Source organism: Haemorhous mexicanus, chromosome 3 (genome assembly GCF_027477595.1).
Source record: "Haemorhous mexicanus isolate bHaeMex1 chromosome 3, bHaeMex1.pri, whole genome shotgun sequence".
NCBI lineage: Eukaryota > Metazoa > Chordata > Aves > Passeriformes > Fringillidae > Haemorhous > Haemorhous mexicanus.
The window spans coordinates 5,516,267-5,542,616 of NC_082343.1; the positions used below are offsets into that span (position 1 = coordinate 5,516,267).

At 44.1% G+C, this 26,350-nt stretch overlaps 1 protein-coding gene across 1 annotated transcript in view; it reads right to left on the reverse strand.

The window, feature by feature from the left end:
- Positions 1-26,350, reverse strand: part of CFAP61 (cilia and flagella associated protein 61) — an 88,377-nt gene that overhangs the window by 25,970 nt on the left and 36,057 nt on the right. Inside the window, exons 16-20 of the mRNA XM_059840636.1 lie at positions 22,737-22,864; positions 13,382-13,480; positions 9,781-9,946; positions 7,802-7,958; positions 2,634-2,923 (exon numbers count right to left, since the gene is read on the reverse strand). Of these exons, the coding sequence (XP_059696619.1) occupies positions 2,634-2,923; positions 7,802-7,958; positions 9,781-9,946; positions 13,382-13,480; positions 22,737-22,864 (840 nt within the window). The remainder of the gene's footprint in view (positions 1-2,633; positions 2,924-7,801; positions 7,959-9,780; positions 9,947-13,381; positions 13,481-22,736; positions 22,865-26,350) is intronic.

Here is a 26,350-nt window from a genome sequence, read left to right on the forward strand (position 1 = left end):
GATGAGATTTTCATTCCTTCATTCTGAGCAGCCCAAGACTTAATTGTGCCAGGCCAAAGCAGCATCTGTAATCTGTCCTTGCCTTAGCACCAGCTCAGGACAAATCTGTGACTGGGGTAAAGTTGTTACCCAGTTGTACCCCCAAAGAGCTTTCTTGGGGACTAAGGGCAAATGTCAGATACTCGACTGGCTGAAAGAAAAGGCAGAGGGAGCTGGAAATTTTAGCAGCACTGGCATAAGCAGTGAAGGAGCCAGAGCCCCTGGGCTTGTTCATAGATAAACTATGCACAGCTAAGGGAATTCTGACCATCTCAGGGAGCCAAAAATCAAGGAAGCTCTGCCCATGAGGGCAAGAGGACCACACAGCCCCACATCCTGCTGGCTGACAGGCAGGACAGTGTCACTAGAGGGGAGGGCTGCAACCTCCAGGTGGGAGCCATCTGTCAGCCTAGGCAGGAGGTAGGGAAGAGGGAGGCTGCTGCTTTAGGGAAAGAAGAGATTTTCTCCTGTTGTTTTTATCCTGTAGGACTCAACAAATAAGGTCCCCAAGAACTGCCAGTCAACAGTTGATATTGCTGAAATCCCAAAAGGCCCAGAGCTGCTGCAGAGTCAATTCCTGCAGAGCCTGGTCTCTCATGAATGCAGCTGCCTTCCTGGTGGAGCTGCTCTCCAGAGCCCGCTCCTCCTCTGAGTCCAGCCTCCCACAGGGCTGGAGGCAGACACAGGAGCCTTGCATGGCAGCTGAACTGGTTTTGGAGAATACAAAGCCCTTGACATCACAAGCAATTGAGGTCTTTCATCTTAGAGGCTGTGAAAGAGAGACCTCCACAAGTAAGGACCGTGGATGGAGGAAGGAGGAGCATGGGGCACTAATGGGCAGGAGAAAGAAACCCCAAGGCAAGAGGCATCTGAAGGAACAGTGTAGGCCATGCAGACAAGGTGGTGGGGAAAAGGGGGGGGCTGGAGCAGAGCTGGTCAGTGGATAACAAGCTGCAAAAACAAGAATCATGTCGAGACCTTTGTGGAAGGATAAAAATAGAGATTTCAAGGAAAAATAAGAGAACTTAAAAAGTGGCATACAGGGAGAGAGTGGGAGGAACATCACTACTGATATGGAGACCAAAGTCAGGAGACAGCTTTGGATAAAAGTGCTGTGTGAGGTCTTCTCCCCCAACACAAAGGGCTTAACCATCCCTATGTGAAAAAGAAAAGGGCTGCAGAGCAGGGGGGCCAGCAGGGACTCCGACACCTGGGGAGCTCTCTGGGAGAGGCACAGGGCTCACCCTCTCCACAGTTAACCCCAACAGCTGCACAGAGGAGGGCAAGCACAGCAGGGAGTGTGGAGGGTCTTGGTGGCTCCCTATGGATGCAGGTTTCGAAGTGACTCATTCCTGTGTATTAGCCCAATAAAGGAAAACAGAACCATGCTGACTCTTAGGAAAGGCTAGAACCTGCCCCCAGTCTCAGAGCAGAGCCACAGCTGTGAACATGCTGATAGCTTCCATAAGATATTGGTACTGGAAGTGAAAAAAACCTGCAATCATTGATGTAGAGGGAAAGGAACTCACTTAAAATATATTTTCATTAAGTTACATGCTATCCCAGTGTTTTTGGCTTCTACTATGACAATTAAATGCACATAGCTATAGACAGGAGTAACTGCACATTTAAATAAGAAAAGGATTTCTAGAATTACTTTGAAAATGAATTAAGACTATTTGTCACTCAGCAGTCACAATTACTTGTGTGTCAGGTGACTTAAATACATTTTACTCCAAATCAGTCAGGACATTAACAAAAGGGTTATTTGGATTTGTAAAAAAATAACCATTGAGACTAACAAGCGAACGTTCAATATCCTAGAGACAACGAGGGAATAGATAAATCTGTGAGGGAGCAGTAAATGTGATGGCTTTGCTTTTTATTGGAATTTACCAATACAGTCGGACGGGACGTGCCTGAGCTTGTCTGGCCCTTGCTGCTGAACTAAATAGCGGCACTGTGGTGTTTTAACCCAGAGACACTTTTGGCTGGCTGGATGCTGCAGCTGGGTGCTTGGAGACAAGTCCAGGCATGCAGGAGCTCTGGTGGTGGTGGGATGGAGCCTCCTCCTTTAAGAGGGTCTGCTCCTCAGGTTTCCCTCTGGCAGAGGAGCTTTAAGGGGATGGTGAAGGAAAGGAGTTGGTTCTGATGGAGGGTTTCGATCCAGAGCTTTGTTCTGGCCCACAGGCCTCTGAATCCAGCAATGGCTCCAACAGAACTCCCTAACCTCATGGTTGCTGTTCTTTTTAGCCCCAGAGAGGAGGGGGAGGGAAGGGGTAGGAAGCCCACCAACTAGGTACAGGAGGGGAGGTCTCAAGGGACAAAGGACACCTGGATAGCCTAATGCCCCCCCTAGGGGGAGAGGACATCCTTTGAATCTACCAGTCACTCAATGCCCTTCTGGAATTCTAGGACTGACAGACAGTGCTTGGCAGGGGTCAGGGAGTGCAAAGGAGAGGTGACTGATACACCTGGGAAGGAATCTTCAGGGGAGGGACCCGAGGTTCTGAGGTAAACCCCGAAATCACAACGCAACAGCTTTTGCGTTAAAAAACCAGCCTGAAGGAAAGGCACGGGAAGCGCGTACTTACTGAGCACTGCAGGTGGAGGAGGCTGGAGGCAGTGGTGAAGGCAGCCCAGGTGATGAGGCCATGGTGCCCCTGGCCCCACTGTGCCAGGATGCTGTCGGGGTGCACGGTCACGCCTGCCCCTGCCAGGACCTCCCCCACCGCGCACTCCAGGGCGGCCTCGGGCAGGCAAGGGCTGGCAGAGCCCAGCGGAGCCCGCACGAGATGGATGCGGGAGCCATCAATCCCAGAGGATAAGAGGGCTTCTACCGTGGTGTATGTGTCAATTGTATTCCCATAGACAATGATGTTCCCTAAGAGGAAAAAAAAGGGCAAAAGATTTCTAAGACATACAATGAAAACCTTATTAGTATAACTCAGATGATAATAACGTGGAATTGCACTCTTTGACCCTCTTGTTTCTCTGATGCTATGAAGCAAACAATGTTACCTAGCAACAGCAGCTAAGATAATTTCGTGAAGAATCTGTACAAAACATCCCACAAAGTAGGCAAGTACTTAACACAGAAGTATGATATTCATCCTGACCCCATAATCTGAATTATTTTGATTGAAAAGCCTCTATGGGTAAATAAATAAATAAATAACAATTTTTATTTTGTTCTCCCCCTCTCCCTAATTTTGCTTGTTCAAAGGACTGATGGAGGGGAGTGCGGTCAGAATCAAATTCAATACAGCGTTCAGAAAAACCCCCACGAGCCATGGAAAGGCCAAATTATAGAAAACAAGCCCTTGTGCCACATGGAGGTCACCAGTTCTGCCACTCCTTTCTGCCAAAGCCTGATCTCCAGAGGATGGGGATGGCCCCGCAGAGGTACCTGACCCTGGTGGTGAGGAGAGCTCGGCACAACTCTGAAGGCAGCTGCTCATGGCACAATGCCCAGCCCAGAGCCAGTTCCATCCCTGCTCACTACTGCTGGGAGTTCAGCAAGCTGCAGGCAGCCATCCATTCATCCAAGCAGCTGCCATGACAGCAGCGTGTAGGAACTGCTGCTCCTTTTGCAGAGCACCAGCACAGAAACAACTCCTGAACCCAGCTCCATCCTCCTGCCCTGGGCGAAGGGAGCTCAGACCTGATCAATCCCTCCTGCCTGGCACTGCACAGCTGCAGGCCAGGGCCCTACTCATTCTTGTCCTGAACTGCTGCCACTTCAAATGGTACAGTCAGAGCTGAGCAGGAACATGAGGAGGGGAGGGTCTGTTCTGTGTGAGAATGATAGGGCTCTCTAGCCTAAGGGCTAAAGCCCTCCTGACAATAAGAGAGGCAGAGCTGGGAGGCAGCAGAGCAGCTGTGTGTTTTATCTCAGGATGGTTTTATATAAAACACCGACATTCCTCTGAGCAAGACTGAGACGTGCTCCTCTCCCCTTCATTCCCTCTGCCCTCTTCTTGGAACAGGAAGCATTTGTCTGTTGTGTGATCCACTAAGCCTTTAAGCAACCCAGGCAAAATGGAACTCCTCTCCTGGGGCTAAGGACCCTCATGTGAGGGCCAGAGCCCAGATCTCAAGCTCTCTGTACACCACACATCCCACAGCCGTGCCACACTCAGCTGCCCCAGCCCTGAGCAAGTGGCAGGGTCTAGAGGGAGGAGGAACACCTCCACCTGCCTGCCCGTGCCCACATCACTCCTGTGTTTCAGATGTGTCCTGTCAGTACAAGGATGCCCAAAAATCACCTTCCCAGTGCTTCCATGTTTCTCACCTGGGCAGCGCAGCAACCAACCAACATTTGTCTCAGCAGTGGCATTTTCGTCTTGCTACAAGTGACAGCATCCCCAATGCCCTGAATTGTACTATTTCATGGGCTAAGCTAATCTCACTGGACCATGTTTTACTGCATGAGATGCAGGGCAATACTAATCTGAGCATGCACACAGCCCCAGCTCCCAAGAATATTAAGGATAAAAATGTTAACAGATGTTCTACTATACCCCTTTGACAACAAGGTTATTTCATTCATCCCCATCAGTTTGGCTACTTGTAGGTGCCAAAGAAACATCTCTCTTCATAGCTGCCAGAGAAAAGACTTGCCCCATGAGGACACTGCACACCAATGACAGAAAACATGTTTCTACTGTTCACAGCAATGACCCAAGGGACAGAACCATTTTACCTGCAAATGTACCAATTTGAAAACATAAGAAGAAAGAGATCTTACTACTTCCCTAAATATCATATAGAATACAGGAATGCTAAAGTGTGTCCATCACCGGCCTGACTTCCCAAGCCAGAAGAATCTATCCCATAGCTTGTGCCTGCCAGGACACCTGTCTGCAGCTACACTGGCCTCAGGAGAGTGCCGAAAGAGAAGACAGATGTAAGCCTGATTGGTTTTTCCCTGCTACAGCTGGGTGTAATGCAAGAAGCAGCCCAGCAGAACCCGTGGGTAAAGACCAGCTTTGCTATACTCATTTTTATTAACACCATGTGCTGACAGTGCAGGCCAGGATGTTGGTGTGCAGCTGCTGACAGCCTCATGGTACATTTACATGTTTTCAACTTGCAGGGAGTGAAACATATGAGGAGTGAAGAGGATGCTGTGGCTGGAAAAGGAGGATGAGAAGGGCTTCCCTGAGGCACAGCTGAGAAAAGCTCCATTCTGACTGCAGGGTAAGGCTGGGCTAAGACCCTTCACCCTTGGGCAGCACAGCACCCTCAGAGAGAAGCTCAGTTCCTGCAGTAGACACTGGCATTTGGGGATGGACAAGATCAGATGAGAGTTCTACATTTCTCAAGGAAAATTAAAATTCTTGTTTATATGGTAATATTAAATACAACTGCATTCGATCAGGGAAAGCAATGCTCCTTTATTGACCTCTTGTAAATCAACAATTTACTGCTTCTGCTTATTACAATATTAGTGGCTTTTTAGATGACAGTGCTAGTGGTCTAGAAACTGCAGATATTCATTATGAACTGAAATTATGTCCACTGAACAGAGAGCAGTTCCTCAGGATGCTTTTATTATTTAACTACATGAAAATGTATGTATCTGTGAGTAAACATAATAACCTTCTACAGAAAAAACAGCCATAAATAAAGATCATTACAGTAGTTTTATCATTTATTACCTGAATGTCATTGTCCTGCTGCAGAGCAGACTCATTAATTTTCCACAAGTAAGAAGCACAACATTTCAGTGACCCTAATGTGACCTGAATCTTTGCAGTTTGCAAAAGCTAAAGGAGAATCCCAGTATGAGCTAAAGCATTGGTGGCTCCAGTTAGTGATTCATGCACTGGAATTTTAATGCAAGAGTATTCCTACAAACACACTTTTAATAAGGCAGTAAACTATGCTTAGGTGAAGAGAAAAAAAATAATTGCTTCATTTTGGGCCATTAAAGCAGTTTTGTTCCTTACTTTACTTCCATCCTACTTTTATTTTCATGGAAAGTGCAGAGCTAACAGGAGATGAATTTCAATTAGTCCCAATTACAGCTGTAATAGGTTCCATGCATTAGGTGGCTGGGTTTCATCAGTAAATCACAGTGGCAGCCATGGGGCCAGTGCTTGCTCTGCTTCCAGGCCCTCAGCAGCAGAGAGCCCTTCCAGAGCCCTGGTACAATTGTCAAGACTGAAGGAAGGATGTTTGTAAGAAACACAGCTGGAAGAAGAAGCAGGGTGAGGAATAAGAGAAACTGAGATCAGTGGAGGAAGACCTCTCCAGCTGGGCACTCTGCACAGCAGTAGAGAACATGATGGGAAGAGCAAGGAGAGGGAACTGAAGCCAGAGCAGGGGGAAAGGGGAAGGTGTCACATCTCTCCTAGACCATATCTCCCAAAGTGCCTCCAGACCAACCTCATGGCAGTGTGAATTTACCTACTCTACACATGAAGCCAGGCTGGGGCCTCATTAAGGGATGCAGCTCCACCTTGCAGCCAAGGCCAGCAGCAGTAACAAAGTGAAGATGAACATCCCATGACTCCAGCACTGCTGCTGGAGCAGGTGCACCCATGCCAAGGCAGGTGAGACAACGTGATTGTGCCATTTGCTCCAGAGTGACCGATCCTCCTGGCACTGTGCATCCCAGCCAGCGGCTGCTCCCACACACAATTCTGCACAGGGGCACTGGAGCACATTCCAGGACTGGGCACACAGGGAGTTACATGAAGGACTAGCAGCAGCAAGCAGGGAAAGCTAACACCCTCCTCTGTCTATGCAAAGTCAGCTGCTGTAGCAGCTGGATACCAGGTAAGGCTATGTGGGCAGGGCTGGTACCAGCTGGAGGACAGGTGGAGCTGGCCTAGAAACACTGCCATGTTTATGAACCCTTGTGCTGATCACAGCAAGACCTGGAGGACGATAAAGGAATTCCCAATGCTTTTCGAACTTCCCTAAAGGACTGCCAAGCAGGTGTGAACCTTGCACCATACCAAAACACTGCCAAATCTCATCACGCTCCACAAACAAGGCAGGTAAAACACATCTTCAGGAAAGTCCTGCTCTTGCACTCTGCCAGCAGGAATTCCCCACAAGGACAGCTTTCCTGCTCTGAACTGTCCGGACTCAGAGCCAGCAGGAACTGACATTTCATGAACTCATTGACTCTTTGGTCTCTGTTTTCCTAGTTCAAAGTTGGCTCAGAAACCTGGATGATCCCAGGTATTTTCCACAGTGCACACACAGTGGATGAACTAGTGAGCATACAAACACAGCACACACGACAAGGCTGAGGAAATACAGGGATGGTGCACATCAGCATAAACGTCTGATTTTAAGGGTTAAAAAGTACCAGGAGCTTGCAGTTCTATGTGAAAATCTGTCACTGATGCAACTGAATACAATGCTGACAGACACTTCCTAATTTAGGCTTATTTTCTTTGTGTTATGCCACAAATCTAGATATTTTTCTATACAGTAGAAAACCACATCCACTAATTAAATTATTATTTCACTGGCGAATTAATGACTCCAGACAGATTTGCATTTGGGACTCATTTGGTTTTCTATAATAACTGCAGATAATTAATCTATCTCAAACCTTTATTTCCCGGCTAAATATGCTGGGTATCAAAAATAACGAAAAATTCTAAATTAATCTGGAAAACAAAGCACAGCAGATGAAAGACTGTTAGAATTCATCAGGCACCAATTATACCAGGGCATAAAGGAAATAATAAGCCTAGGAAACATTTCTGTAAGTGTGTGTGCTAACGAAGCCCCTTACCTGAGGAGCGGATGAGGTTTTTCTCCATCCAGAGTGCTGCCTCCAAGCAGTCCTGGGCATCATTGAGAGTGAAGTGATTGGAAGGGACTTTCTCTGTGTATCTCTGTGGCCACTGGCTCGTGACTTCACTAACATATTCTCCCATGGGAGCCAAGGCCTGGAGAAATGAGTTGGTGAGTGGATATGGCACAGACCTTGGAGATGTTAAAACTCAATGACACTCTCACTTTGGCTACCCAAGGGCTGCTGTTCTGGCACATTCCAACCCTTTGTCACACTCAGCAGCAGCAAACACACCCAAGGCCACAGGGAACATGGAGTGTACACATGTGCATGTGTTCCCTATTTCCTATGGGATGTGGGTGACCACTTCAAACAGCGCTGTCAGTGCAAGTGCAAACGTCAGGGACTGCCACCAAACAGCAGAAATGTCCCAACAAACAGCAGGGGATCTCAGCAGCTCCCTGAATAATAGATCACTTTTAATCGCTCTGCCTCCACCTTTTGCCAGCGAAAATCAACCCTCTACAATGACAGATTTTGTCCCAGAGAAAGGGATCAAAACCTGCTTGATAGCTCAAATGTGAAGATTCAGTAACATATTCACTGTGTAACGCTGCTTTACAATAACAAACTCAGTTTGAGCTGTACAAAGCAAAAAGGGAATCTCGTCTCTGACTTCCTCAGCACCACTGAGCCACATCTTGAACCCTGGTCTCACTGCCAGCCAGATGAACTGAAATACTGCTGGGTCATATAAAACCAGGCATGATACCAAAAGATCTTACTCAACAAGTAAATCTCTAAATCATAACACATAATGTTTTACTAAGCATTAATTTGACTGCTTACCAAATAAGGAACTTACAAAAAGGATGGACTAGAGCTCTGTGTAATAAAACAGAAGCCATTCATTTCTTCTCATCCTTGTGTATAGCTTGAAAGTGAGAATAGATAATGATGGAATTTCTTCTCAAAGGCAGATAAAACCTGCCTTTTCCCTTGCTATCTTTAGCTTTCTCCCCCACTGCAGTTACTTGTCATAAATTATTTTGCAAGTCAGAGTTACCTCCAAACACCTTTTCCTAGAAGCACTTTTCCAGCCCACACTTCAGCTTTTGTTTCATCTCTGCTGAGCAGTGCCCATGGGCTGCTGTTTAAGTGTGCCTCTGGTCTGAGAAGGGATCACAGACCACACAGCCTGCTGCACACAGGCAGCCAGACACTGCTGTGAGATGTGGTACAGCACTGCACACATTGCTCATATCCATCTCCTGATTTTAAATGCAAAAAGCCTTGCTCACAACTTCTACCGCAAGCCACCCAGGTAAGACAAAGTCCTGCAACAAAGGGGCTGTACCAAGCTGCCCATTTGGTTATGGGGCCTGATGGCCTCATGGGGATACAGGAGGCAGAAGCCATCCTGCCCAGGGAGTCTGAGTGGAAGCTGACCCTGTGGGGCTGGAGCTCAACTCAACTTGATTCCACATCTTACACGCAGCTAAGGGTCTGCTTCAATCTAACTGGAAACTCACTGTGTGCTACAATACCAGGCAGCACCATGGATGTGCCTAGGCATGGTCATCACATGAGATGAGTAATTAATTTGATAAGGAATTCTCTCCATTTCCAAAACTAGGTCAAATGGTGTTAGACCAGCTGGAGTTAAGTCTCCTGTGGCTGGGACCACATGTCAGTTGAGCCTGCTCCTTAGCAGGTTTAATGGTTATGGTGGCAAAAACACTTGCCAGCTTTGTCTCCTGCCCAACCCTGAGCAGTAAACTGCTGGTGGGAAACTCTGTCCAACCTTCCTCTCCTCCAGCTTCAGCAGCAGCACTGACACAGCCCTACAACCTGCTGCACTACAGGGCTGCCAGCTGCTGGTGCTACCCGTGCTAAGGCTGCCCTGCCCAATCCCAGGAACACCACTCAGAGTAGAAAAGCTGGGAATACTGTGCTGTTCTCTGCACACAGCTCACCTGGTAGCTCTGTCCCGTGCACAGAACCAGGTAGTCGTAAGGCACTTTCTCCTCGGATACAACAACATATTTGGCACTGCGGTTTATGCTTGTCATTTTACCAACCACAACATTAACCCAGGAACAAAGTGACATCTGTGCATAATCTTCATCATTAAAACAGTGGCTGCAAAGAAAAAATATCTGTAAGTGACATTTCGGCAGCTGACAGCGGGCATTAATTAGACATCTGGTGAGCTCAGCCCAGGCCCCCAGTGGTTCTGCCTGCTCCCTTGCTGTGAGTTTACTGCAGCCTATGGTAAAAGATTAGGCATTAGGAAATACTCAGTTACAAATTGGCAGCTTTCTGCTGAACCCAAACAAGGCCTTCCAGCACTGGGCCTTACAATCACGTCATTTAAGAACAAAATCAGAAATCTATGCTTTACTCTGCTTTTCCTGTGCAGGCTGATGGGAGGTAGAAGCTTTTGAACCTACAAAGAAAATAATTCAACAGTCCAACTCATTCTCCAAGACAAGACTTCTTCATTCAGCTTTTCCTCAACTTTCCTTCCTTTGCTATTCAACTTCACCAGTCAGAGCTAAGGTGAGACACAAATGCAGGGAATGCACCCTACCATTTTAGCATCTGTATTCCAAAGTATAAGTCCAAAAAGTTTAAAAATAAATAGTTAGGAAAACAGTTGTTAGAGATAGAAGCAAAAGGCAGAGATCTCAAGTCTCCTATTGGTGGCCCTTTTCCAAAAGAACTTTTCCACAATGCAAGAATAACAAATACTGAAAGCACAATAAACTGGTTCTGAGTGGTGCACTCCAAGATGTTCTGGGTGTGCACGTAGCACACATCACAAACAAGGTGCTCTGACAGTGTGAATTCCAAATCAGTACCCTAAAAATCACATGTTGGCTTTGACAGTCTCAGACAAGGTTTGCTTTTCTCATGTTTTAGCGATGTTACAGCCTGATCCAAGCAAAAAGCGTTGGATATCCCTATGTGTGAGAAAAGTATAAAAGATCTGGAAGCTGCTATTTAAGAAAGCCAATTTTAAAGCAAAATCCAAATGGAACAAAACCTCTTTAAATGCCTCAGAAATGAAAATTATAAGTATTTCCAAAGGCTCAGAATGTGTCTCTACCAAGGATGTCCAACCAAGTAAATACCAAGACACTTACTGACTACTGCATTTGTACCACCCTCTGCTTAAAGAAGGCAAAGACAAAGATTCCTGAAGACAAAATACTGGCAATGGCTCAGCATGGAAATGCACAAGAGGTTGCTGGCCACTGTGCAGATTCAGCTGGGCTCAGCTCCATCCCTCCCCAACACTGAAAACCTGCACCAGGCAAATCCTGTTCAGTTAGGTTCTTTCAATAGAACTGGACAAACCCATTTATAGCTTTATAGAGCAACAAAGCTACAGGATCTAGCAAAAAGAATGCAACAGGTTTTAAACATGCAAAAAAAAACAAACAAAAAAAAAAGGCTGGTGTTGCACAGGTGTCTGGTTTGTGAGACCAGAGCAGCACTGAGAGAAGAAACACTGTGAACAAACTCCATGGAAGACATTGAGTCTCACCCTTGCGAGGACTTCAGGAGGGGAATGGCCAGTACAGGGACCCTGGGCTTCACCCAGGCTGTCAGCTCAAGTCACCACAGAAAATACATGGCCATTTAGAGGCCCCAAAACTTCACTTTCTAAGTAGACTTAGTGATGAAAAATATTCCACTTTCTCCCACAGGCCTCGAAGTGATTAAACAGAAGGGGCTGGGCCCATGCTCAAGCATTTGATGCTTTTCTGTGGCACCAGCAGCTGCAGCAGAGAGTGCAGGCAGAGACCAGCACTGACAGCTGCTGCTCTGCTGTTAATACCAGGACACACATCCCAATACAGAGCTTCTGGTTCCATGCTAATTGTTGCTACTAAACTCCCAAAACTGGCATTCAGGATGCCACAGGAGCAAATACAGTTGATTTCACAACCTGGTGAATTTTAGGATTGAATTGCCAAGCCTTCTGTGATGCTCTGCATCCTCTGTGTTCAGAGATACCAGAGGGGAAAAAAATGGGAAGAAAACCACTGACAATTCTGAACTGTAGTAATGCAAAAATCTATAAATAAAATGGACATTAAGGACAGAGCAAGGTTTTCAAAAGCACTTCTATAATTGTGGTGCACAGCTCCCAGGAGACTGACACTCCAAAATCACAGGGATGCTTTTAGAAATCATACCCTGCAGAGTTCAATTTTCACTCTTAATCCACTTTCAGAATTTAACAGCTAAATCTGTTGAGGTGGCTCTGAACTGCAACTTTCTGTCAGGAAGGATGCTTTGTTAGTACAACTCTTTTCTACAGTGAACTTAGGAAAGAGACTATGTGCATTTATGTGAGAATATAATTCCTTCATTTGCTAGATTTGCACTTGAGCACACCCCTTTCTACAATACAAAAAGTAATACATGCAACTACTTTTACAAAATGTCTTGTCAGGGCAAAATGAGATCAGATGGTTTTAAACAGGTTCCCAGTACATTATTTTCACATCTTTGTAGAGATTCCATTTGTAAGTTTCAGCAAGCAGACATGGAGCTGTTTTGTCATTTAGAGAGCCTGCCCTTTAGTGCACTGCAGCTCATGGAGGAAAAGATTTGGTAAAATACAATGTAAAGGCTCCAAAGATTCACATGCCAAATCTAAATAACTTAGTATAAGTTAATTCCCCAGCTATTCACAATAACTGATCCATTTTAATTCTATGCTTCTCAATGTTCAAAACAGTCATGTTTGAGTCCACAGCAACTATTTAGTCCAATATAAACCCCAAAAATACTGTATTTAAATGAGAATTATGTACTGTGAATTTTAAAAAGGTAAGATATTATCTGACTAAATGGAAGCTGTTATATTTATTGGCAAACAAGGATGCCTGAAAAGTGTTTGACAGTCCCTAGACAAGGCTCTTCCACCATTTTCCTCCAGCTGTACACAGCCCTGGTGCAGGACAGCGCTGTGGCTGGGAATGGGGACAGACTGCCACAGCCCAGGGACTGGCATTCACAGCCCATGAGCAGCAGAACTGATGCAGAACAGTTCTGCCAAACTGATCAACAGCAACAATTCCCTTCATATCCAGCAAAATCCCCACCAGCACTGGTGGGCTCTGCATCCCACCACACACTGCCCAAAGTCAGTCCCTGTCACATTACCAACATTAATTCTTGTACATTCTTTGGTTCATCATTATTTAGAACAAAACTCATGGAAGTTAAAAACCAAACAAGATTTAAAAAGCAAGCAGACATCTTGTGTCATTTGTCTTCAGCCTGAAGATTTAAACAATCTAAAAAGCCTCAGAAAGCAGGGCCCACTGTCCAGGTATAACACAGTGGATTGCTGTCCTGAGGTTACTGCTTTGGCACTATTTCCCTACTCCTAGTTCTATCCAACTCCTCTTGTAGGTGAGTGCATGCTGGATAGACAGACTGGAGTATTTTGGGGCTCTCTACGGATGTATCTAAAATTTAGAACAAGTTCACAAGAATTACAGAGTGTTAAGTTTTCTGCAGGAGTTATGGAAGTGTTTAGACATGAAGTCAAACCTGTTAATTAAAAATCTTCTATACTTGGAGCTCAGTGGGTCTTTTCCTGGAAGGCCGTGAATGGAAATCAAAGTCAGGTTGTTGAACTTCAGACGTGGCCTGTGGAAAGAAAAGCAAACAGCCCAGTTGAAAGAAATTTGGAGGGCACATCCAAGGAACAGTATAGCTCAGAATTCCATGTTCAGGAGGATACAGAAAGCAATTCCTTTACACAGGGTCAAAGTGCTTCACTCTGCCCAGATGCAGGTGTCTCTGGATACAAAGAGAAGAACAATTTCCACCCCAGTTTCAGTAATGCCGGGGCTAGGAGGGGGACAAGACTGACAGTATGTTGAACTAAATGTGATCTGACATTTGAAAACAAGTAAATATGATGAGTGATTAAGCCTTCTAATCTTCAAGGCTTTCTGTAAGTTAAGGATGGACTGATGCAAACGGTACAAAGGAATCAGAATGTTTTTTATCAACCAATGTTAATTTGTTATTCATACATTTAAAAAATATATTCAAACAAAGTTAAAGGTCATACTTAAACCAAGGAATTTCAAGGTTATGGCTGCCCCTCTCAAAATGCATATTAATAGTTTAATTCTGGATTATGGATTATCTGTGGTAAATCTCCATGCATACTCAAGCCAAACACAAAGTAATAAATAACCTTAATGTAACAGAGTGCATATATTTATACAGATTATGGGCCTGATTCTCATTTAAATTAAGGTCACTCTGAAAAGGTGGATGTAAATAGAATTTGCTTTTCATTTGTGGCTACCTTATGCTGCCTGAGTGATACAAAATGGTCTTCATGTAAATGAGAGCGAGCCTGATCCACAAAGCTGAAAGCAGAGTGTTAAAGTGATGCCATCTGCACACCGGGAATGTTGCTCGTGGGGTGTGAACAACAACTACAGGAACTTCACACAAAAACAGAGCACAGCTCCTTGGCATTTATTTACATGGGATCAATTACATAAACACCCTAGACATCCTCCCAACCTGACAGCAAGGAGATTTCATGTCAGCGAGGAGCTGGAGTCATCTGTACATGCTGCATGGTCTCTTACCAACAGGTGCTCACATCCAGGGGTTACACTCACATTACATTTAATTACTGTTAATATTTAGGATGGAAACCTTGTGAGCCAGCATCAGAAAGATGGCCTAATCAAAGTTCTAGGCACTATAAACGTGCCTCTTTTGCATGACTGCATGATGATGCACTTTATTGATCTGGTCATGTACCATTTTCCTCTGCAGATGGTCTACCTCTATTGAGTCCCCACGCAGACATCCAGGATTTCCCCAGTCATATGTATTTGTTCCCTTCTTCCCCACTGAGTGGGAGGCTTCAATCAGACCTTTCAGTCAGTACAAGTTACTAACTAATGATTTACTTCTACCTCAGCGCTCCCATGGCATCCCAATATTAATTCATGTTTCCCACTCATTCATCTTGTAGGCATCAAAATGTTGATTAGCATCTTCTTGGATGAAATGAGACAAAAGGAGTCGAATCTTTGATTTCCCTTCACACGGAGGAAAAGCCAGGCACAAAGCACGGTGGCTGGCAGCTCCCCAAGGGCAGGGTGGTTCAGGGGCAGAGCTGCAGAGCTGCTGGGGTGGCCCCTGCAGCTCCACAGAGCTGCACAGCTCCACACAAACAACAGCCCCGTCTCCACACACAGAGGTAAACCCCTGCTGCTGCTAACTGTCAGAATTTGGTCAGTGTTTTTTGTGCAAATGATCAGAATCTTTGAATAAGTAACAAATGTTCTATCTTGTGTTCCAAAGGCCTGGCTCCAGAAGTGTAGCTGGCACATGTGACCCCTAGATTTAAAATACATTTACACACACACACACACACACAGGCACTTAAGGACAAGCCTGAGCACTAGAGGGGAGCTGCAGCTCCTGCTGGCACTGGCAGAGTCACCACAGGGTGACAGGTGGGGGATTTTGTGCTTTATTATTTCCAGGCTAACAAAAGGATGGCTCATTTACTACAGCTTTGAACTCCTTAGCGGTGCCTAAAAGCTCTTAACTGAAAAATAATCAAGGCCCTGGACATGGGCAGTGGAGTCAGGACAGGGACTGGCTTAGATGCTCCTAATAACAATGCCCAACATGAAACAGGACAAAGTGGAGATTCCCATTTGATGAAAAAGTCTTCAAGTTAAGAGCCTGAATCAGTGCAATGTTAAACAAGTGCACCTGCATTTTAGAAGCAAATAATTCCAGCAGGGATTCACGTTGCTGTGGATACAGAGGGAAGAACAGCTCAAAGATACTGGTAAAGCAGGGAGGGATTAGAGTATCTAGGGAAATAAGTAAAAGGTGTTAGGTTTCAGTGCAGAGCTCTAGAGGACAGCTACAAAAAGAATCTGAACACTCTTGTCCTCAAAATAAAACAGGGTTACCAATTGATTGAGCATAATCAAAAGGACACAGAAAAGTTTTAGTACAGTTTTTACACATATCCTGGTGTTTGGCAATTTGTTAAGAGTATTCCTTGCTTATTTTGCTGGATTTTTTTGCCTGATGTCTTTCTATCTGGGCTTTTTTTTTCCTTCTGTGTGTGGCATAATGATGGAGGCTTAGATGGTGGAAACTGCCTGAGCAAATAATTTAATTACTTGCTTTCATTTAACCCCTCATTATCACAACAAGTCAAACCACTTTTGTTACAAAAAATAAAATGCAGCAAAGCAGTCTCCATGAACCCAAGATCTCAATTTATTTGAAATCTTGCATTTTATAAGATTATTTTCCCAGTTATCAATAAAAACTAAAATAAAGGAGTGACAGAAGATACTGCTTTATCTGTCTCCTAAAGTTGGTAACTATGTGAACTGTTCTCCTGTGTACATAATCTTTAAACAATAATATCTGAAATTATAACCTATCCAAAAGTAAAGTCCTAATGACACTGGATCCTCAGCTTCACTGTAGCAGAGCCCTTATAAAAATGGCAGCTCAAGATCATTCTAAAAATGTTAAAAAAAAGAAATCTGATTTCAGCACTCAACACTGAAAAGTAAGATGTGATAAAGTCTTGAATTAACAAAACTTTGAAATCAGAAAATTCTCTGTCCTGAAACAAAAAAGGAACACTAAATTTTTGCAGAGAGGAAGGAGCCCCAAAGCAGAGATGATGATTAGAGTCCCAACAGGCCATAACCTGTGGTTAAGGCACAGGAACTCAGCATGTTCAGGTGTCACACTCACTGGAGAAGGCAGACGAGGACAGTTCTCCTTTCCCCCACAAATGTAACAATTTATCTAAACCAGGACTTTTTTTTAAGAAAACATTTCAAGAACAGAGCAGTCAGGATGTAACTTGGAGAAGACACTTCTCCAAAAGGAAAAGGTGTACTAATGGATTTCCCAGCTCCACACCAAACTCACACAGCTTAACAAAGGTTGCCCATACAAATATCTAGAAAGAAACCCCACTCACTCGAGTTGTCCCTCTAGGATAAATGTGCTACTCAGTACCACAGCCTTGCTTGCAGCCCCTCCCTAAGCAATGTGCTCCCATGTTGTCTCTCCACTGAATTCCTTTGCCAGCCCCAGTGTTTTCCTTTCCCTCTGCTGCCTCTGCCTCCCCAGACAGCCACACTTAGCTGCAGCAGCAGAAGGGTTTGTTGTTTGTATCAACACCTACCAATAGCACCTCTTCTCAAGAACCTACTCTGAGGGCATCAATTACAGCAGGATTCCAGATTCACTGCTGACCAACAGATGTTCATTTCCAAGACATCCCTCTTCAATTACCAGTAAACAAATATTGGCCAGTTCTCCCTTGGATTGACCTTAGGAAAAAGTGTTTAAATTGTGAATGAATTTGCTCAACAAAAGAAAGGATAACAGCACAGTATTCACTGGGACACTTGTCAATGCAAGGGTCAAGAAGGGGCTTTCCACACAACTTACCCATGAAAATTCTTCCTCTCTCAGCAAAATATTTCATCATGCCCCAGCTGCTTCCTCCTGGTATTAAAACAACATGCTTCCTTCAAAAACTTATATTTTGATGAAACAGTGCTTTTGGGTTTTTTTTTTCAGAAACTTCCTGCCAGGTTTATTGGTAATTTTATCAGATGCTATCATCCTAGGAAGAGCAACCTCTAAGCCCAGGCCATGAAAGCCACTGTTGACACCATTTTCAACATCTTAGCAAGAATCCATTGAAGAGCTAAAGAACATTTCCTTCACCCATTGACTAATACCCTCCAAGGATGCTTGGGAATGCTGCTCTCTCCACCACTGGTAGCTGGGTCTCTCACCAAACTTTGAACTTGATGGTTCACTGCTTAGTAACAATTACATCAGTGAGTTATCAATATTATTCTCACACTCATTCCAAACATGGCTACTAGAAAGCAAATTAACTCTATCCCAGCCAAACCCAGGGCAATCCTGTCTTAGAAGCCGTTCCTCTCCAGCTAAATTTGGATTCTCTTGCTAGGTCTACTCCTCTCACTCTTCCCCCTTCAAGTGATTAGCCCTAGAATTCCTTCTCTGTGATTATTTTTACTGTGGTTATATTGCTTGTCTCTCATCCTCTGTGCTGACCCTTTTCCTAGGCAATATAATTAAAAACACCAGCAACTCTGACTATGTTGCCTTCTAATTCCTTTACTAATTCCTAGTTTTTTAGGTGGCTTTACATCAGTCCACAATCTTGATTTCTTGCTGAACATTACCAAACATGTCTTTTTCCAGTTTCTTCTTTTGGACTCCCATCCACCTTAAAGCTCATTACTCTGAAACACCTCAGCCCCCTCCTGTGGCTTCACTGCTTTTGTCCCTTCCAGTCACCTCTCACTTCCCAGAAACTTGTTTTGCTTACAAAAACTAGAGCATTCACTCAAGATCTGTGGCATTTTCACAATCTAGGTTACTAAAACCAACATGGCAAAGTTCCTACAGTATGAATTGTTCTGAAACAGGGCAGGGAAAACTAAAGAGCTCTTTTCCTTGCCCACTCAAAACACACAGCTAAATCAGACCCATCCATATCCTTCCACAGCTACAGCATTCACAAGGGCAGCCCAGCCATCCCAAATCTAAGTTAGCTTTGAGTCTGACCTAATCAAAGCATTATCTAACCACTGCTTCAGTGAGAGCACTTCCTTCCTAAAATTACAATTTCCATTCCACAAGTGTTCCAGCATTTCATTTTCTTCAAAAATGGCAATTACTTTTCGAGATAGAAAATGAGGGATATCTGATAATGGCCTTGGTAGTTACAGTCTCTTGCTGTTTAATCACCTTGAAGATTCCAAACCACAGCTGAGAGACATCAACACCATTTCCCACAAACAAAGGTACCATAAATTGGGCAGTAAAACTAAAGTGTAGTAGAAACTTCATCACTTTGCCCACTGCTGTGCGAGTGCTGCAGTGAGTAACACACACACAAACAGGAATCAAATCCACAGTAATCACTACTGAGAAGGATCAGAGCTTAGCCAGACAAGTCACTTTTTTCTCCACTGCAGCAGTTTGCTTAGTCTGCTGTGCTTCCAAGCCAACCCTCAGGCAGCCTGGAGACTGCTCTGGAGGGCTCAGCACTCCACTTTCCCCACAGTTCTGGGGACAGACTTCAAACCAATGAACAGAAGAGAAAGTGGTAACATCTCCTCCGTAGCTGTAGCAGACAGCTGGAGAACCTCAGTGCAGTGCTTGCACCTGGAATGCTGCTGTATTTGCTCTGAACTGCATCAGTCAGAGGTACCAGGTTACCAGGCTCAGAGCTGTGGATGTCCTGCTGAGTCACCAGGAGGAGATGACGGATGCAGCCCAGCATTCAATAAAAACCCTTGTGACTCATTCCAATTTTGAGCAGGCTTTTTATAAGAAAACTACTATTTCCAAGATCAGCTTTAAAACTCACCAAGAAGTAAGGAGTATTCAAATATAAATAGTAACAAGAAAAAAAATCTACAAATACTTACAAATTTCAAGTGTGAAAGAACAGTTTGGACTCAGAGACATGTTTGCATATGTTCCAAGGGCAAATATTTCAAGTTGAAATATTCTTATTTAAAACTGCAGACAGTCTCAAAAGCAAGATGGTAACTATAAATTAAGGCCATACTGAGTCTCACTTTCTGGCAGAGGCTGTTAGGAAGGCTGCTCCTGACCCACATCCTCTCCCCTGTTTATACCTTGTATCAGTCACTGCCAGCGTTCATTGTGATGCTGACTGTGTGACAAGGCCAGCTCTGACCCATATGATTTATCTCTGTCACAACTTGAGCTCTGCTCACCAGAAGTGATGGAAGGCAACAATGACTGAGGGATGCAGCTCAGTGACACTGAGCACATGGCCTGGGCTCGCCTTGCTCTGAAGGGAAGGCAGAGGGAAGCACATGTGAGTCAGCTCGTGTGGAAAAGACAGACAGGACAAAACAGTGGGCATCACTAACCCATTCATTGCATGTTAGCTCTGTGATCAGCAAGTAAGCACTAACTATTTAATTAGTCAACTAATTAGTGACAGGCAACATGGAAGGCTTCAGATGTTCCCAGACAAATGCAAAGATAAAAAGCCTAATTAACGATCAAGCATTATGCTAACTACAGCCAAACAGGCCAGATGTGTGGGATATTGTGTGCCCCAGTGCTGCCAGATAACGGGCTCTGACAGGAACCCTGTTCAAACCCTGCCACCTCGGAGCTGATCCTGGGTACCCCAAGCTCCCAGCAGGAGACACTGTCCTGCAGTAAAAAACTCAGGCTTCCTGTGCTAGATTCCAATTCTACTTTTGAGAAAAAAATTCAGGCCTCTGATAAAAATGTACTTAATTCCATCTGGTTCTTAAATGCAATAATTATTTTCATGTGCCCATAGGGAGAAGGAAACAAATTTCATAACAAACTTCACATTAAATATTGTGATTTTAGGCACCGTTCATTTATGGCTATCTGATGGAGCATGTTCTGTACATTCCAATGTCCTCAGAGAAGAAGTTATTGTTTGCATCAGGGTTTGGATTAAGGAGGTTTTCAAGACCACGGATTAAAAATGGTTTTCCCTGTAATCAAAGACAATAGTAATTTCCACAGTTATATGCAAAGAGGTGGATAAAAGCCAGTGGGTTCCCTGCACTGGAACCAGTGACAAGAGCTGGGAGCAAGCTCCATGATCCTTAAGCCACGCTTCCATCCCTGCATCCTGCTTCAGGAACCAGGCATTGGGATTAAGTGGAAACACTGGGGTTTGTAACCCTATGTCCTTCTGGTCCAACCCTGCTGCCCTGCCCATCCCTTTGAACCTAGCAAAGGAATGAAGAAAAAAAAACAAACAAAAACAAAACAAAACCAACCAACCAAATAAGAACCCACCCACTGTCACACCTGCACCCCCAGAGCTGCTGTCACACCAAGAGCGGTCAGCCCCTGCTACTGCAGCACTGCTGCCTTCACTGGGCACCTGGCCCTCCAGCAAAAAACCAAAAAATCCCTGTGCATCCTCAAGAAAAGCAGCTCTACAGCTGAAAACATATACCTGCACATGCTGCCTGAGCAGCATGGAAAAGTCTAAAGCTCCTTTGGAGTTTAGGTGGGTGAGCAGTGGTGCCATAGCTCTGTGGCACTGCCCCCGGGATGTGCTGCCCATGGCACAGTGGAAGGTGTCCTGCCACAGGGCAGCAGAGCTCACTCTTAGGGTCATTTCTCTGCTTAATGAAAAATGGATCTCTTCAGTCTCTAAGAAGTTGAAAACACTTGCAAGATCGAGTTCCAATAATTGCCACATCAGTAAGTGAATTACATTTATGTGTTTCCATGGTGACTGGTAATGTAAAATAATTAAGTATGAAGAATAATGATGAGAAAACTACTTCCTCTTTTTAAGGATTAGGGCTCACAAATTGATTCAGTCCAGCTATTTTTAGTGCATGTAACCTTTGCAGGGAATATTAGAAAATTATGAGTAAATTAAACTAAATTGTTTTAAAAGGCCTTCACACTGATCAGGAGGCTATTTGCAGCTGATGTGAAAATTAAAACCTAATCTTTTGCAAATTTATCCCTCTATTAATATAAATTTTGTGGCACTGCACTAAGTGCTGGCTCTGTGGCTCTCCAAACAGCACCCCATGTCTGAGGCTGGGTGCCAAAACAAGCTCAAGGAGGATGTGTCCTGCAGCAACTCTGCCACAGTTTGGTTCAAATTCAAGCACTGGATGCAAAGGCTCAGCCAAGGGAGCTCCGAGGGCAACACCTGCAAAGGCCTGTTCACTATAGACAGACTCAGCTCTAAAGGTCAGGTTTAACTGAATTTGGGGTGGAGCTGAAAGCCTAAAAGGTGCTGAGAGCAAGAAGATAAGGGGAAACTATTTACCTTGAAATGGGATGCCTTACAGGAAGTCAAGAACTAAGAGAAGGGCAAGAAGCAGAGATTTTCTTCTACACTGCTCCAGCAATACAACATCTATAAAGCACTTAAACTTATTCCTCTCTTGATGTATTAAAAATATCATTTGTGATGTTATCAATGGTCATTATAGAAATACAAACTCCTGGCTTAACTGAAAAAAGAAAAAAAGGCAGAATTTTTCATTCTCCATTCCCCATAAAAGCACCAGACAACTGTCTCAGTTCTTGTTGCATCTTGTAAGAATCATGTTCAGATTTTGAATTTTATATTCATTTCTGCAAGTCTTTTAGTATGTGTGATTAAACTCTGCATCAAAGGAACTGCATTCTCACAGTCTGACTGCCCACTAAGCCCCTGGGGAGTACAACAGTGAGACATCAGAGAGAGCACCCTGTCCTTGTGTTGGAAAGGCTGTTAAACAGCAGAACTCATCCATAGGTTTCCCTGCCTTAGACTTAGGGAAAGGGGGATTCAGACAGGTTTGGGATTCCACCAGGGACAACTGGCTTTAAAGGACAATACCGCTTGGGGCCATTGACTCCACCTCCCCTCACAAGACTGCAGTTTAAGAACAATGGCCAAAGCAACTCTAGGTGTTTTTGTTTTCAACACAGTTTTTCAGCATGCCTTCACCTTAAAGGGTCCATGTGCAACCAGGAGTTGCTTGGAATCCTGTGAGTCCCAAGGCATCCAGGATGCCAGCACTCATCTCTCCATCCACACTGGAATCCTGTGAGTCCCAAGGCATCCAGGATGCCAGCACTCATCTCTCCATCCACACTGGAATCCTGTGAGTCCCAAGGCATCCAGGATGCCAGCACCCACCTCTCCCATCCACACGTGCTCAGACATGTAACATCCAGTACAATGAGACGACTCAAGGAATGCATTAAATGCAAGAAACAACCCCCTTCATACAAAAGGGAACACATCCTTTTCAGCAAAGAAATAAAATTAAAAACTTACCAAAAAATCAGCGTTTCCAGAAAAGAGATTCCAACATCAGATGCACCAACAACCACAATTCTAGTGTTGATACACACTTTTGATTCCAGCACCAGCTTTCGATTTATGTGGTTCAAAGAATATTTCAGCTGTTAAAAAATACATAAGACATAGAAATGCATTTAAAAAACAGTCAAAACCTGCTAGGAATCATTAAACTCTCAGTGATGCATTACCTTGCATTCACACAAAACTTCTTATGGCTCACTGACATGACTAATACCATTTTTCTGTGCACAGCACCAGATAAGTGGTACTAAAACATGAGGAATATGTGCATGTTTAATAGGTCACAGAAAATTACAAGAGCTGAATGGTCTGGTTTCTCCTAAATAAGATGCTCTGTAATCCTTGCAGGAGAGGACAAAACACTGCCTCTGCTATCACTCACTGCCATTTATCAAACACCTCAAGAACTTTTATTTACATACAGCTAAGGCAATTTTTATACCTCCTAGAGCAGTTTTTACTCTTGCTGGTTTATTTATGGAAATGGTTTTACTTGTAAATTAATTAGGAACTTAGGTTTTGAGTGGTTGTGTGTTTAATTGAAAACTCCCTTTCCAAAATTATCCCTCTCTTTTCCTAAGTACAGAGCAGCTACCTGGAAAGCCAGGTTGCCACACAAGTAAAAGGAAAGCTCAATACCACTAGGACCAGTACTCCAGTCACAAATCTTACTACCACGTTGGTAGTTACTAATTTGAGCTTCCACATCACTTCCTGCACATTCTGGCTAGGGGAATAAACTCCATGTGGGTTTTTTCCTTGTGTCTCTGGGTCTCACTACCTAACAGAGATTCTCAAAACGAATACGCAGCTAAGAGACAAGAGATATTATTGCATTTGACAGGTTGTTTTTTTTTTTCACCTTGACTATATTTAGCTTTCAAATTTCTGATGAAAGACAAGGAAATACTTTCCATCTCACAGTACAACACACTTTGCATTTTTCCTACTGCTATGGGTTGCCTATATTCCCATTTCACAGAATGGGTAACTGCAGGTTTATAAATGCACTGGGAAAACCAATACAAAATGGAGCAACTTTTGTTATATGTCAGACACTTCTGCTATAAATTCCTGCTGTGACACTCAAGAAGGAAGCAATCTAAGGCATCTAACAGGTTTTACTCTACTACAAATAGGAGACAGCACAGTAAAATTAAGTCCTCTAAATTCCTCCTATGGAAGTACAGTAGAAATATATTCTCTATATATCAGCTGACAGAGGAACTCACTCAATGAAGAGTACTTTCTTTAAAAGCTGTGGTAATTACATGGGTCTTCTCAATAAGTACATAGCACACTGAGATCCCCAAGAGATCTTTAATGCCATGTCTCTACCATGTCTGGTAGAGCTCCACAGCTGAGGTTTCAGCACAGCCCCACCACACTGTGTAACTCACTAGAGTGCTGTCCTGCTCCCTTAGGGAAGCATGATGGATCAATTCCCTGCCCGATGGCATAACTGCACAGCAAGTCAGTCAGAATGTGGCAAAATTAAATGTCATCTTTGGTCAGGCAACATTATTTTTTACTGCCAGATAAATGTTCTTTGAGCTGCAGCTCACCACAGTGCAACGATGACATCCAGTGGTGAGCCAGATTCATCTCAGGGACTGGACTGCCCTGGGAAAATTCCAGAAGATATCTCAAAAAGTATGCCAGCCCAGGGTGGCTGCTTAACGGTGGCCAGCTGTGTGGCAGCCAGCAAAGGCCCACAGTGAAAGATGCCTGGGTGGGGGACAGAACCACCCTACTACTCCAAACCAGGTTTGCACAGGACACAGGCAAGTCCCCCTACAGAGAACCTCCATCATACCATTTAAAGCCAGTACTCTTGAAATGGTTGAACACTCCTTACACAAGGATCCGCCAGCAAAAAGGGTTTTAATCATGAATTAAATAATACAGACTACATCTGTAACATTTCCACATTTCAGAAGATGGAAAAGCCCTTTGCATTTCCCTGAAAGTGTACATCTTTAGAAGAGATTTTAGGAAAAGAGAACCAGTGCCAAGTATTACAGACATCCCCCACCACTTAAAATCAAACTAAAACTGTGTTTCTTATAACATGCTAAATGGTTATGTCCCAGCTACAGGAGCTGTTGCTCTGCCAGTGCTGACATGTGTGGAGCTCTCCCAGTCCCACAATCAGCCATGGAGGACTCTGCATCCTCACCTCAGTATTCACATTCCTGGGATTGGCGGACAGCAATTCTGACAGGTTGGTTTTTGCTGCACACACAGACTTGCAACTTTCTAGAAAAGCAAGAGTTTTCCTCCTTCTGGAGGAAAAATGATTAAGTAATATTTGTGTTGAAGTGCAGCTCTTAATAAATTAATAAAATTGTAAAAACCATGAAAAGAAACTACTTGTAATGTACCCAATCAATGAAAATAGGCAGGAATACCAGCAGCAAATAGCATAAACCCAACAGGCCTCAAGGCAATGCCAAGCTCAAAACATCTCCTTCTACTGCTGTGCTGGTGGTTTATTTTAATGCACTGCAGTAATGAAAGCAGGAATACAATTTCCCTGGAAAGAGTTGTCTAATTGACAAAACGGCTCCTGCATCAGTGACACAAAGGCAGCCTACGAGCAGAATATAACCTGGTTTGTTCCCCACACAACAGCCCCAGCACCAACAGCTGTCATGCTCCAGAAATCACCTTTCTACAGCTAAGTACACTAAACAGCCCCAGGGAGTGAGGAATTAGGTGGACTGGTCCCATAATACCACCTATTTTAACAAAATGTCAGGACAAACAGCTACCTGTGCTCTCCAGAGGGGTAATCAGACATCCTAATTGACAGGTCAATAGCAAACTAACATGTTTGTTTTGTATCCAATCTATTAAATAAACCAGCAATCATTAACTAATGCAAGGGAAAAAGCATTAATTGCCATTGGTAGAAAAGGCATATGTAGAAAGGAGGATTTTCTTTGGTTATCAGATGATTATTTGGGGTACTGGCACCCCTACCCCTGTGCTGTTCAGAGGTGCAGAGGGACAGAGGAGCTGGCAGGGGTGGCCCTTTGGCATCAGCCCATGGGGCTATTCCTGCACATAGCCAGTGCCATCACTCTGAGCCTTCACACTGGACCTTGTTAAAACACTGATGCAGCCCCCAGACACTGACAGCACACACCCTGCATGGAACCATGGCTTTCACTTACAATTTCACAATACAGCACAGGCCAGAGCAGGATTAATCCATGGCATCCAGAGTTCACACATCCTTCTCCCCAAGCAACCAATGGAAAAAGAGTCATGAAATATTGATTAGGTTTCAGCAAACATGTTATTTCCTTTGCACTTTCCAACCACATAGAGCTTCACATCCAGCTCTTCTGTTTGCTTTGCACATGCCTTGGGAATGCATTCATGGTACATTTATCCACGACTTTACATTAGATGTTGATGGTACAAACTCTCATCCAGAATATTTTGAGGCTCCTTTCAGTTCTGATTTTAAACATTGGACCTTGGGATAACTGTAGGTTTTCAACATATATTTATAATAATTGTTCTACAATAAGTCAGGGTTTACATTAGCTTTATTC